Source organism: Semicossyphus pulcher, unplaced genomic scaffold (genome assembly GCF_022749685.1).
Source record: "Semicossyphus pulcher isolate SPU_LCO1_2020_fin unplaced genomic scaffold, fSemPul1.0.p SCAF_8, whole genome shotgun sequence".
Classification (NCBI taxonomy): Eukaryota; Metazoa; Chordata; class Actinopteri; order Labriformes; family Labridae; genus Semicossyphus; species Semicossyphus pulcher.
The window spans coordinates 5,337,723-5,351,892 of NW_027211759.1; the positions used below are offsets into that span (position 1 = coordinate 5,337,723).

At 42.9% G+C, this 14,170-nt stretch overlaps 1 protein-coding gene across 1 annotated transcript in view; it reads right to left on the minus strand.

The window, feature by feature from the left end:
* LOC138612545 (copine-8-like) overlaps nt 1-14,170 on the minus strand; it is a 76,179-nt gene that overhangs the window by 52,931 nt on the left and 9,078 nt on the right. The window contains exon 2 of the mRNA XM_069685863.1: nt 7,745-7,785. Coding sequence (XP_069541964.1) covers nt 7,745-7,785 — 41 coding nt within the window. The remainder of the gene's footprint in view (nt 1-7,744; nt 7,786-14,170) is intronic.

Sequence of the window (14,170 nt, forward strand, 5' to 3'; positions counted from 1 at the left end):
GCTTACTGAGAAACAAAGGATTGAGCTAATGTTAGCTTACAAACACACAGCATTTAACAATATTTATTTAGAGAAAAGGAGGCTAACATTCAAAAGTTTGCACCTTAAAATTGAATAATTTCATAGAGATTAGTTTAATAATTGGTACCATCAACTGCTAACAGCTACATAGCTAACTGAACGAACTGGCAAACCCAACATTAGCTTGCTAACAAACGACATTTAACCATATTTTCTGAAGACAAAAAAAGTTAAACTTACAAAAGCTTGTACCTTACAAGTGAATCCTTGTGTATAGATTAGTTGCAGAATAATTAGCCCCAGCAACGGCTAGTTGTAAGCACTACATAGCTAACTGAACCAACTGGCAGGGATAACGATAGCTTGCTGCTATACAGCATTTAACTGTTGGGGTTAGAGGAAGAGGTTAACTTACGCTTATGTTTAAAGCTTGCACCTTACAAGTGAAGTCTTATGTAGATATTAGTTATTGCAGAACAAATAGCCCCTTCTTAGCAACGGCTAATTTTCAGCTACTAGCTAATTAAACCAGCTGGCAAAGCTAACGGTAGCTTGCTACAGCATTTAAGCAATGCACTAAACTTACAAGCGAGTTCTTACAAAGACATCAATTATTAAACAATATTTAGTCCTGGTAACTGCTAAGAATAACTGTAAAAAAAAAAATACTGGAACCAACTGACAAAGTTAGCATTAGCTTGCTAACACACAGTATAGCAGCTAGCTAAAACAACAACATACCTACATTCAAGCGAAATGTAATTTATAGATTAGCCCCTAAAAGTGTTAAGGTTAAGTTAGAGTTTAAAATGCTACAGTTACTTTGTGTTAATATCACCCAACTTGTTTAAATAACGCTGCAGATTTACTCATTACTAGAGTCAAAAAATAGGTATTACCTGGACATCAGGACCCCTTAAACCTGATAGATTTACAAAGAGTTGGACACATTCGAAACAAAGGTAGTAATAATGACAGCTCCCTCTTACGGTTTTTCATACCTCGATTAAAACACCTCAAACTACTCTTTTTGCATGGTCGCCTTTAACTGCTGTAATCTGAGCATCACACTTTAGGAATAATCTAATCACACCTCACGTGCAACCCAGGGCAACCTGTTTCCAGCCCATTCCACCTGAGCAGCGATGACCTTTTTAAGTCCTCGACAATGACCTCCATTTGTCCTTGTCCTATGTGGTTGTAGAAAGCAATGTATACAAATAGAAAGCCAACACATATAAGCCTGTGAGCTTGTGGTGAGTGCTAAGTAACCACTAAGATGGCCTTCCTGGCTGGTAGATCATCCATGGGGACTAACGGCATGGTGGGTTAGCCGGTTAGGTAGCACAGCGGTAGTACAGCAACCAAGAGTCCAAGGGCAATTTAACAGGGCTCCAAAACACTGCTGTCATATTTATGTATTTATTTTTGAGTAACCAGGGACTGCTGATGGAAAGAAGTGGATAAATCTGCTAAATAAAAGCGTACACGCCTCTGAGTTTGTTTTACATGGCCTGTGACAACTATGTAAATTTAAACAATCTCCTCTAACTCTGGGCGAGAAGATGAATTTCTAAAGTGAAGAGTATTAAATTGAATGAACAGAGGCAGCTTCAGTTAGTGCATGGTTGGTGCATTGAATGAGATGGACTCACTTGGGTTTTTCTGCAGCACAGAGCGAGGCACGTTGTGGCCGTTAAGTGGCCGGTGTAGCCATAAAGTCTTAATTCTATAGCTGTATTAAACAAATCATGTCTGAAGTAGGCTACTATCTGTGTTATAACAATAGTAGTGTCATCATTGAAAAATCCAGCCTATGCGTAGGAGGATATCTTGAGGTTTGTTTTGACAACGGTGACAACCGAAGGGGCCATCAATTGGCAGTGAAATGACATTTGCATTCCAGCAGCCTTTACTATTTTACACACGTCTGTCACATGGCAGGAACGTACAAGCCTCCCTGCTCACTTTGTTAAGAATTTATGAGGAAGTCTCTGTAGACGTCTCGTCAAGCAAGGCAATGCAAATGTATTTACATAGCACTCTCTAACCCCAAGTGCTTTTTACAGTGCACAGATGAAAGCTAAATGGAAAATGATCAAAATGCAATAAAAGCAATCAAGCCCAAGCACATAGAATAAAAACAATGAGGCATATAGTGTGTAAGCTGTCAAGGAAAAATACTACTGGGGTTAAACGCAATGCATCATGGTAGCTTGTGCTTGGTTGGTCGACATTTGCTTGTTTAAATGTTGCTTCTACGAAGAGAATAACTGGGTCATATATTTTATTTTACCACCGTATTAGTCCGAATATAGTTTTCTTCCCTTGCAATGCATCTGAAAAAGTAGGATCTTATATAAGTGGGGTCTTATATTCAGGGTCTTGACTTTTAAATAGGGGTGGGACAAAATATTGATAAAGCAACATATCGTCGTTGTGACTCGTGCAATACAATCGTTGTTGGTTGGCGCCAAATATCGACATTTTAATTGACCAATCGATGGCGCTCTAAACAGATTTCCCTGAGATTTTGACTCATCGTGTCACTACATCACTGCTCCATTTAAGGGAAATTAAATGGCCGAAGAAGAAGTTGACAGCAGGATAAAAAAAAAGAAGACAGTGGGAAAAAGTCGGACAGCGGTGAAAAGGAGTTAAGTAACGAGCCGGCCACTTTCAAATCCAAAGTCCTTATTTGTCTTAACTGTTGTTCTATTGTTCTGTAAATGTAATTTACATCTTGTTGTATCATTATATGATTGTCTTGCAATGTATCCATCATCGCAGAATCGCTGTATCGTGATATTATCCGTAACGTGGGCCATGTGTCGCGTATTGTATCGTGAGGTACCCTGCGATTGTAAAGCGAGTGTACGCCTCATGACTGGGGACAGCCGTCACTCACAACTACCGAGCCAGGGGGATGAAAGACGGAGGGACACGGTGATCGTCTAGAGTTAACCAACAACTGAGGCGGAGTTATGATGCCAATTTCATGATAATGGTATCGATGCAGCAGAAAAAAATAGTCTTGAAAAGGAGGGGTTGTCTTATATTCGGACCAATACGGTATGTAATCTATAATGTGAGTTGTAAATTTGCCTGGACACAGGCTTGGAAAGAACTAAAACATCCACCACGTCTATATTTTTTTTCCTTTATCAGATATGAGAGCTGAAGACAGACAGGAAATATGGGAAGTAGAGAGTGGAGGATGACAGGCACCAAGTGATCAGCAGCCCGGGAGTCGAACCTGCGTTCAGTGCGACAAGGACTGTGGCCTCCGCACATGGAGCGCCTGCGCCCCCAGAGCAAGCTACTCTGAAGGTTACCATGCTTTGTTATGTGTTATGACGTCTCATACAACTGCAATCTAAGCAGCCACAAAGGTAATTAAACAGCAGCCATGTCTAATTTATGGTTATATTACGTTTTAAATTGCAAACAGTAGAGATTAAGGAATGTTACTTTTGACTTGACGATGTTGTTTGTGCACATATTTAAAGAGATGAACTTTGACAAGCTTCGGGGATGAAGGCAGCCATTTACATTTAATCTACAGGGCAGAGGCTCGTTCAAGTCAAAAGGTGAACACATTTAAATTTAGTATAAAAACTTTTTAAATAAAAGGTCCTGTCAGAGGGGGCACCGATAAAACACATGGGCAGAGTTGATCTTATGACATCTGAATATGAAGGCAACACCTTTCCACTGAGGTGAAATGCATTATCATTAATTACATGATTAAGTCATTTTAAATTTATGCCTGAGTTAATGTAGGAGCTGCGACTGCTTTCATTATGGATTCATTAACGGCAGTGAGTGGAAATCAACCTTGGTTTCCAAATCATGAAGTCTGACACGTTTTCACTGTCAAATTTATATAAATTATCATTTTTTCTAACATTTTGCAGAAGCTGATTTCTGACTCGAGGCCGTGCTGAAAATGTCACGCTGTTTTTGAGCGTAAACACAAAGAACAAACGTCCTAATTACCCTGCTACTGGTGCGGCGGCAGGAGTGCTCAAACTTGCCGTGTTTTGGCAGACTGTCAGTCTCGATGTTGTATATGTTGCACTGTGGTTGGTGTGCTCGGAGCCGGGGCTCAGCTGGCTGGATATACAGTCATCCTTTAATCTTGCGATGAGGCATGGGATGACACATGGTCTCTGCGTTATTGTGCGGGCGAAAAAGCAATACATCAATCACACTCCTGTAAATAGCGATGCATCCTCGCCATCCCTACCGGCGCACTTTCAACTCTTGCTATTCATCAGGCCGGTGATGAGGGAAGGAGCTTGACAATAGCAGCGCTAACACTATTTCTGTTTTGAATTCTGGAGACTGTGCACACTTTGATACTGTTCCTGTCTGCTAAATGCCCTTTTCCAATCTGCTGAAGCACTGCGATCAAAGCACACATCCCGGCTCCACAGGAACAACGGTTTAAACACACGCACACACAAACACGAGGAAAACACAAACACAGGATTGTTGTCCAGCTTTATAAGCTAATATGAATATGGTGCGTGAGCCTGCCTGAGGCCCTGGATGTGTGCACTTTTTTTTGTGCGTGTGTGTGTGGCTCTGCTGAGGCGGTCTAATGCTGTGTGACTGGGGCCAGTGCTGTCAGCAGAGCAGAGACATGGACGCAGCACAAGTGCCTCCTTGCATAAACGTTGGGGCGGGCAGGGATGCTCATCTTCCTCTTCTGCCGTCTGACACTTAAAGGTCCAATCCGCAGTTCTGAGAGCTCATCAATTATGGGTTCACACACATCGGCCAACGCTAAAAACACCGCTGGGTTCGCTGTGCAGCACCCAGGTGGCAAAGTGCTGAATATTAAGAGAATGAAGCAAGGTCGTGCTGAAAGGAAGTGCACGCTAACCATGAAATAGAGGGTAAAAAAACTCGGATACATATATTTCCACTTCACCTTTTCATCATAACTCGGAGTATTTTCCTCCCATCATGTTTATTTTTAGAGGGCTTTTAACAGACAGGACTGTCACAGTCTGTTACAGGAAACAAAGCAGGCACGACAGACGAAAACAGCAAGGAACTACTTTACAATCTACAAGCTCGAGTGTGCACGTGTGCCTGCGTGCGTGAGGATGCGAGGATCCGCTTCAGCATTAAGTCAGGCTTCATGTTTCAATTTCGACAATGGTGCTGGTGTGATACCAAAGTGATAGGTGAACAATATTTGAGGAATGTAAACCGATTTCTTTACATGCGTTAAAACAAAAGCACGATTCTGAACTGCTAAATATCATGTAGACATAAGCAGCACACAAAAAAAGAATCCATTAAATCAGCCTGATTTAAATCAGAAATTAATTCAAAACAATTAAAAAAACTGTCAAAATTTTCTTCCTGAAATATCGGGTTAATTTCTTTGAAGTGCAGGAGACGTCTGAAGATAAAAATTTGGAGACAAAGAACGATGAAGGAATCACCTATGAGCAAGCTGAGCTAACGTTAGCAGCAGCTTGTCTTGCAGCTACTCTGGATGTGCTAATATTATTTGTGTATAAGACACACTTTTAATACATTTATTTTCTTCTAAAAAGTAGGCTGCGTCCTATATAACAGGACCAATATACCAGTATAAAATGCGGAGAGAGGTATTTTATTGCGTTGCGGTATTTTACCCGAACAATGGCGTTATCATGTAGCTAAAGCTCGGTCACAGACATGTTCGCCAGTGCAGCTGCCATCCTCACAACAACGGCAAACTATCAAAACTCAGGAAGGCTGAAAACTGAAAAACATAAACATCTCTGAAATAATAAATAACCAAAAAATTGATTAACTAAACGTTGTCATTTACAAGTAAACGTATTTCGCTTCCTGTCACCGTCCATGCTCGCTTTGTTTACATTAAAGTTATAACTTTATTGAATACACTTCAATATACGAACATGTGTTTACATTTAGTGCGGGGCTGGACCCTCACGTTTGTACTGTATATGTCATCTAGTTGGCTATGAACTCTGGGTAACTACCAAAGGACAGTCTGTAATTTGGCGTTGAAAGGTCTGCATCAGAGCCCTCGGGCACTTGTCGTGATTTGACCGTGAGACCGCACTAAGCGCTCACACACATAACGGGAACGCGCCTCAGAGTCTGTGAGCGTGGAGTTTGGGATTTAGCCAATCAACGTTACCGTGGGCTGAGCTCAACTACCACACCGGTAGCAGCAGGATTGCAGGACTGCAAACTCGACACGATGTAAACAGATGTTAGGCTATAATGTGTGTGTGTTTCAAATGAAAATAAATAGTGAAGGTGTTAAAATAACTTGTATAAATGTTTTTCTTAATAAATAGCTATAGAAAACCTTTTTCCCCTCTGAGATGCCCCCAAAAACACACTGCGTCTTATATTCCGGTGCGACTTATAATTTGGATTTTATTTATATTATCGACCAGTACGTGCACTTTGGTATCCCTAATACCCAATCCCATGTGTTAGCCTGTATTGGAGGCATTTCGGAAACTGTTGTTGGTATCATATTAAATGTTTTATGAGTGAATCATGACGGGAGGAACCGCCTTTTTCCTTCCCAGTTGGTAGAAAAACGTTGAGTTTGTGGCTAAACATCAAACGCATGAGGAGGGTGACTTTGCACCCACTAATGTGATCAGTTTGGTGTTGCTCCTTTTTTCATTAGAGTAACTCTTCTCTTCATCTTTGCAGTAGAAGAGGGTAATGTGCTACTATTGATAGAGGTGTAAAACACATCGTAGAATCTATCGATCTCGGATTGAAGAAGCCCAACATGTTGAGACTTTAGCGAGTACGTCCAGATTCTGCATCTGTTGTTTCCCGCTGTGATACACTCCACAGGATGAACGGTTTAGTCTGACAATCACTTTGATCCACAATGTCCCCGGTCTGTTTGATCAGGCCATTATCTGGCTTATAGTGTGTAGTCAATGCCAGCATAAGAAAACAAGATTACAAATTAAATGCCAGTTTTGGGTGTCTGGCTGATTTTGATAGGCCGTGCAGTGAATGCATTTCACTCTGCATCAAGAGCGATTTAAGGTTTAACTCCCAGCTCTGGTGTTTGCACGTTAGCTTAACACAAAGCCATTCTGTGAAATGAGAACTCAGTTTGAATCTTTTCCAGGAAAAAACCTCCTCACAAACAACACTTTGGGTTTCTCTATCAAGGCAAATGTCTCTTAGATTGCAGACTGGGCCTTTAAAAACCACTGGACCAGTTGCCTAATTGAACCCCTGCTGTCAAGGGAGTGAGGAGTGTGTGTGTGTGTGTGTGTGTGTGTGTGTGTGTGTGTGTGTGTGTGTGTGTGTGTCCTTCAATGTGAAGGAGGGAAGTGGCTGGTTTGTGTGTGAGGATGATCTGGTTCCCCTCACTCACGTCGGAAGCAGAGAACAGTGACGAATACGACCCCTGACATATGCAAATGTCTACTGATTCACACAGGCAAGGCAGCGTGTGTGTGTGTGTGTGTGTGTGTGTGTGTGTGTGTGTGTCCATGTGTAGCGCAGGCAAGCCTGTGTTTGTGCAGTTAAAACCTGCCTGCCTGCGGTGAATGTTGGTAGATAATTTCTGTTTGTCTGCAGAATTAAAAGTGCACGTGTCTTTGTCTTTGCGTGTACGTGTGTTTGGCCTGCTGGGAGCTGATGTGTGTGTGCTCTTGTGTGTGTGTGTGTGTGTGTGTGTGTGTGTGTTTGATGGGAAGCTTACTTGGATCAGACTTGGAAAACGTGTCTCTGTCCAGCAGGTTTCTGAAAAACAAGAAAACAGAGACATTGGCGTAAGATTAATTGCACAACTTTAACAAAGAAAGTGGGACAGGGAAGTTGTTGCATCACGAAAACTCGCCTAATTAGTTCCCTCAATGACCCTGATAACTTGTATAACAATCTTCCTCCCCTGGCTTGATTAACAAAGCCATTTCATCCTGTCATCAAGCCAGCCACATTAAACAGACTATAAAATCGAGCTTAAAATGGAGCCCATTTATATTTCAAACGGAGAGAGAAAACAGGAGAAGGGAGGACCTATTTTCACTTTTTCTGCGCTCCCTGGATGCCAGCAACAACAGTGGCGGCTGAAATTTACATGACACTCCAGTCTTTACTCTTCGCATGAGGGAGGGATAAATGCACCAAAGAGTCCCATCACAGAACAGATGCTCGGCACTGCTGAGGTACTTCGCGGTTAAACAGCTCTGAAGGAATTAAATATGCACAGAAAAATGACACGTTGCAGCTGCCTGAGACGCGACAGGAAAGATAGTTAGGAGCAGGAAAGGGAGACCCGGCCTGTTACGTCAGTGGTGGGCCTCTGTGTGTCGTTTGCTTACAGTGTTCAGGTCTCAGGAGGAGGTAGCCAGGAGGCTGACAACACCCACAGGGACTGGAGTGAACCCTTCACGCTCGCACTCGGCTTGTTCTCCTGCCAAATCTTACATTAAAACCCCATAAAGCTTTCATAGAGCTAACCCGGGAGCACTAAATAATATGAGTGCATTAGGAAGTCCAGTGGGACATGTTACCCCAAAATCTACTGTTGTGGAGCAGCTGGAAGCACCACATGAGAAGGTAAGACAGGCATAAAATCTACAACAATTTAATAAGATTTTATTAGGAGGCACAATAAGGGGAAACACCTGCACATTTACTCCATCTGTTGCAACAAAACCACAAATTACAGCTAAATCTGTAGCCAAATCTGTTGTTTTGGATCCTGTTACAGTGATAATATCGAAGATCTCAGTTTCGTTCTCTTTGGCGGCACCTATGGCGATAAACGGTAATTACAGGAGCACACTTCCCAGATATCCAGACAGTGCTGCATGTGTGACGTCCACGGTTGGCTCCGGTTGTAACTCTTGATTTTCCTCGCTGACGGTCGCTTTCCTTTTCAGACTGTTTGCTTCATCTGAGCGTCGAGTTTGTTTCTTTTTCTTTGGATTTTCACTTCTTGTTGAAGTTGTATCTGTAGTCATCCATCTTTTCTTTGTTTGTTCAGCCATAGTAGATTACCGTTTACTCGCAACACTTGCAGAGAGCGGAAAAGCAGCCGCTTAGCTCCGCCTACCCTCTCTGGCAGACCAACCACTGCTGGCTGATGGTCACTAACTGGGCGCCGCTTGTGACTTTTTCCACTACAGTCGCCACAGACACCCAGTCTGTAATACTGCAAATGCAAAGGCTTTCATCAGTGGGCCATCGGCTCAATCACCATTGTGTTACCTCATTCAGCGATAGACAGAGACTTTACAGACATTTATTTAAAGGTTTTCACTTTAAGATGTCATTCCCCTGTACGGTGGCCTGTAAGTAAATTAGCACTCACAAACTTTGGGAATATTCCAAAAGTCGATGACTTTTATGAGGCAATTAAAAAGTAATGATTTTCCAATCTGATGTAACTGAACCAGATATTTCCTCTCTTATGTTTTCCCCAAAAACTCCACTTCTCATGTTGAAAATGGGTTATGTATTTTCCTCCGGATATATTCATTCCAGAGCCGCCCTAAATAAAAAGACATTGAAGTGATGACATGCTAGTGTGAGACATGTACAGTATTTGAGGATTATTTCCTTGTGCACGCTGCCATTTCTTCCAGCAGATGTTAAGGTATCAGCATAAAGCAAGGGGTGAATATATATGCAAAAGGCGAGAGTACTTCTGCAGCCAGATTGACTAAACAGGCTAAAATGCAGTTTTTGAAGGGCAGGCTGCAAAATGTCACTTGGAGGCTTAACATGGGAGAAAGAGCATTGTTAATAAAGCTATATTCTGGTGATAAATATGGGTTAGGATCATATTTTGCATGTAAACAGATTTCAAATCAAAGAAATAAATGATGCAGCTGGAGTTGGTTTGGATATTTTGTGCCTCTTTTTCTGTTTCCACTGTCACATTTGTAATCTTCTGACTGACATGAATTCAAGTTGACCTTCTTACAGCCTCTTTCCAAGTCTTCAGCGTGATTTTGCCTCTTAAAAAGGGAGAATTTGTGTAAAGCACCACTTTAAGCTGCAATAATGTCAGCAGCGACTGTGCTCTGCTGTCAGAGACAGACAGATGAAGGCAGCGAGAGGAGAGAGAGAGGCTCTTGCTATCATGCTAGCTGCGGGGCGAGCGTTCTGTCGCCCGTCTTGTCCTGTATGACAAGCAGCGAGTGTCTTGAAGCCGTTGATGGCTAGTGATGTATCTAGATCAGGCACTCGTGTTGTGCTGATCCCAGTGAGGCCCAGATGGTAAAACGCCACGCTCTGCTGCTCTCGCTGTCAGGGAACGCCCACCGGCCCTTTCCCCGGCTTTGAGACCTTAAATAAATGATAATAAGCGATGGAATCGGGCCTAGTCATATCAGGGCTGTGTTTGTGATGGGCAGAAAGTCTGGGAGATTGTGTAGGAGTGAGAAGTGGGCGACTTCACCTGCCAAATGGGATTAATGTCCAATAAAAAGCAATACTGTAATCTGTTGGCTCCCAGAGGAGTACGAGTGCAGGCAGGGAACCAGATCCAAGAGTGTAAGTATGTTTGAAAGACTGTTTGTGTGTGAGTGCTGGCCGAGCTGCACACACTTATACGGATATGGTAACCCTCCCTCTGATTCATGAGCACCCGAGGGCTTCCACCTGGCCCTCGTAGAGTCGGGCGACTCTTTAAAAAGCCCTTTCCACCGCGGGCAGCCCGGGAAACGTCTGCGCGGTCCGAGCAGAGTGCCTCGTCGTTCATCAAACATTTACGAGAGCGGTCCCTCCTCGACACCGGAATTACATTTGAAATCCCACCAGTTACATCACAGCCTCCTAAACATGGCAGCTGGAGCTTTAAATACCTGTATGTGTGGAGGAGGAGGGGGGAACTTCCATCTGCGATTGAGAGGAAATTTTCCAAGATGTTTTCTTGAAACATTGCAAAGCCTTCAGAGGTTTGAAATGAGGATTTCATCACAGCAGGGCTGGGGCTTAATTAGTGGTGCATTCAAACGAGGATCATGTACAAACCGTATTTGCCTTCCTCACAAGCTCACCCATCCTCACCTCGAATTGTTAGGTTACATCACCCGGAGGGGTTTTCCATATCGTACAGTTCTTTACTTCCTTAATTATAATTAGCCTAACAATGTAGGAGGAGCAGCATTCTTCCATTCCAAGACAATGAAATGCAGAGCAAGTAGAGGAGGAGATAAAGGCTAAGTCTGGTTGCAATGTGACAGGAATGTTTGCTCTTAGCTTCCGGGCAAATACACTTTAATTAAGGCCTAAAATGACCTGAAGATTAAAAAGGGGAGCTACCACAGGGAACCTCTGGTTTTCCCTCATGTCCGACAAGATGCAAAGTTCATCTCACAGTCTGTATTCAGCCAACAGTCTTCATATAATCAATGCTTAAATATGAAAATGAATTGGCATACAAACTAGATTTCTATAGTCTATGGAAATGAGTAGAAGCGACCTCAGGCGAGGAGGCAAACACATTAAAAGTCTGCCATAGAGTAACATGACTATTTAATGAGGTTGCTACAATACAAAGCTGTTGTGGTTTATAGTAAATAATCTCAATGCAAAAAAAACACCTGCAGTAATCAACATTTTTATGCTAACAAAGGCTGAACTGAATATGCATAGAAAGCAACAGCACCAAACTGGAGACAGACAGAGACAGCTGGGGAACACAGTGAAACTTTAAACAGCTGAAGACCCACATACAGCTCCGCAAAGAATTCAGACACTGCTGCAGAAATCTGCTTTTCTCTGGTTCTACTATTTGTAGTTTTGTGTTTGAGTTAAATAAACGTATGTTAATCAAGTATTCTCATCCAGGTATTTAATTTGCAGAAAATGACGACTGGTTAAGAAAAGATGCAACAAAGGATGCTAATATTTCCACTCAGGAAGAGTTCAGGAGTCAATATCTGGTGGAATAACCTGGTTTTTAATTACGGCGTTAATGCATTGTGCAAGACTTTCACTTTGCTGTTGGGTGACGTCAGGCCTCTCTGTTTGATGGCTTGTGACCGCCCATCTCCCTCCGGATCTGGATTGGGCTGGCCATGACATGAAGAGAATAATGCCGATTTAAGGAACATTTGGAGTGGTCTCTTAATTTTATCCGGGGCTGTATTTCCCTCTGCAGTTGGGGCAGACCAAAACAGCATGCTGCACATGAGGGCCTCAACAACCAATTGTTTTCGTATCAGTTACTGTACTAATGAATTTTAGGATAAATATGTCGTAGTCTACGAAAGTGAAAAATTCTCATCACAATTTTCTTGATATGAATGATCGGGTTGCTTGTTCCGTTTAGCCAGGTGACATTAATCTAGCTAACTATTACAGAAAAGTAGTGGAGAGAGGAAGGAAGAACGAGGTGTCTGCATGGTGTTGCACTGGTTAGCGCTGTTGCCTCACAGCTTTAAAGGTTCCTAGTTCGAATCCCAGTTCGGACAGAGGGGGGCTTTCTGTATCGTGTTTGCATGTTCTCTCCGGGTACTCCGGCTTCCTCCCACAGTCCAAAGACATGCTCGTTAGGTTCACTGGTGACTCTAAAATGTGAGCGTGAAAGGTTGTCTGTCTCTCTGTGTCAGCCCTGTGACTGACTGCCGATCAGACCAGAGCGCAGCCCGCCTCTCGCCCAATGATAGCAGGGATAGGCTCCAGCCCCCCGCGACCCTGAACAGGATAAGCGGTGTAGATAATGGATGGATGGACTGACAATGCCAGCGTAACAGTGGGGACTTCCAAACAAAGCCAAATAGAACAGTTTAGCTGCTCCATCCATGTAACTGTCCCCTCTGTATCAACACTTTCCAGCACTATGTTTGACCTCCAGCTGACCTAACACATGCTATAAGATGGACATTTTTAGCCTAGGTGACCATGGTGGGTTTGGAAGCGTTGACCCCCACACGGTTTGTTCCAGCCTCTGCTCAGTCGACTCCACATGTGAACAAGCAACAAAAAACCATCTCAGCAAGAAAACCTCCTCGCCTCCCGGCTTCTTAAAGTTCTTGACGTCCAGATTGCAGCGTGGGCGATCACTCCCATCACGTAACCTCACCTAAGCCCATTAGCTTGACATTTAGCCCTCCAGCCAACGAGCAGGGTTGCTTTTTGTTAGTGCAGCAGCAGTTGTCCGTGGAGCCATAAACTGTCTAATAAAGAGGTCCCCTTGGTAAACAAAGGCCGCAGTAATGAACGGCACAAGCTCGTCCTGCAGGGAGGATAACAGCCAATCGATAAGGTCAATCGAGTCTGAAGGAAACTCTGAGCTCTCCTGATCAATCGTCCTTTGAAGCACCTGAGACACTCTTTAACTCTCAATGATTTTCTCAGGCTCTGTGTGTGTGTGGGGGTGTGTGTGTGTGTTTGTGTGTGCGCTAAGGGGAGAATGTGGTGCGTCCAATAATGAACCAAAGGAATCCTGATTCACTGAGAGAGTCACATCAGACGTCCATGGAAATGTGCGAACAGAATTTTAAAATAGCGGCTTTGGGAGCAATTTTAAACACCAGTCATCTGCACAATGACTGTGGGGGATTTCTGCCATATTACTACTTGATTTGTTGTTTTGTTTGTTCTTGACAGCCATCGCAATACTTCCTGTTTGATGCTTGTCACGAAGCTGCTCCATTCCCAGGGATTCAACGGATCACGAAACCCACGGTTTTGATCATATCACAGTTTGAGTCACAGATCAGATAATATTTTGGACGTGCAAAAACGAAGGTTAATTATAACTTTTCCACTCCTCAGCCAACCACGACTGCCACTGTGCATCTTAACTGCACCAAGACTCTCCATGCATCCCAATGTTTCCATTGTCAATTCTCTATATTACTCCTTATAAGGGCATCTACTGACTTTTGATAGTCAACTAGTCATCGATTTTTGAAATGATTAATCGTCTAATCTAAATTAATTGCACAATTACTTAATGGCTCTTATTTAGCTATCCGTTTTTAAATGTAGTTAAAGGTTCTTTTACGCGTGTATAAACTTATAATAAAGACAATAAATATGAGATCTTCATTCAAAAATATGTTTTAAAATGGTAATCTCGAAGATCTCAGTTTGATTCTCTTTGGCGCCACCTATGGTGATAAACTGTAATTACGGGAGCACACTTCCCAGATATCCAGACAGC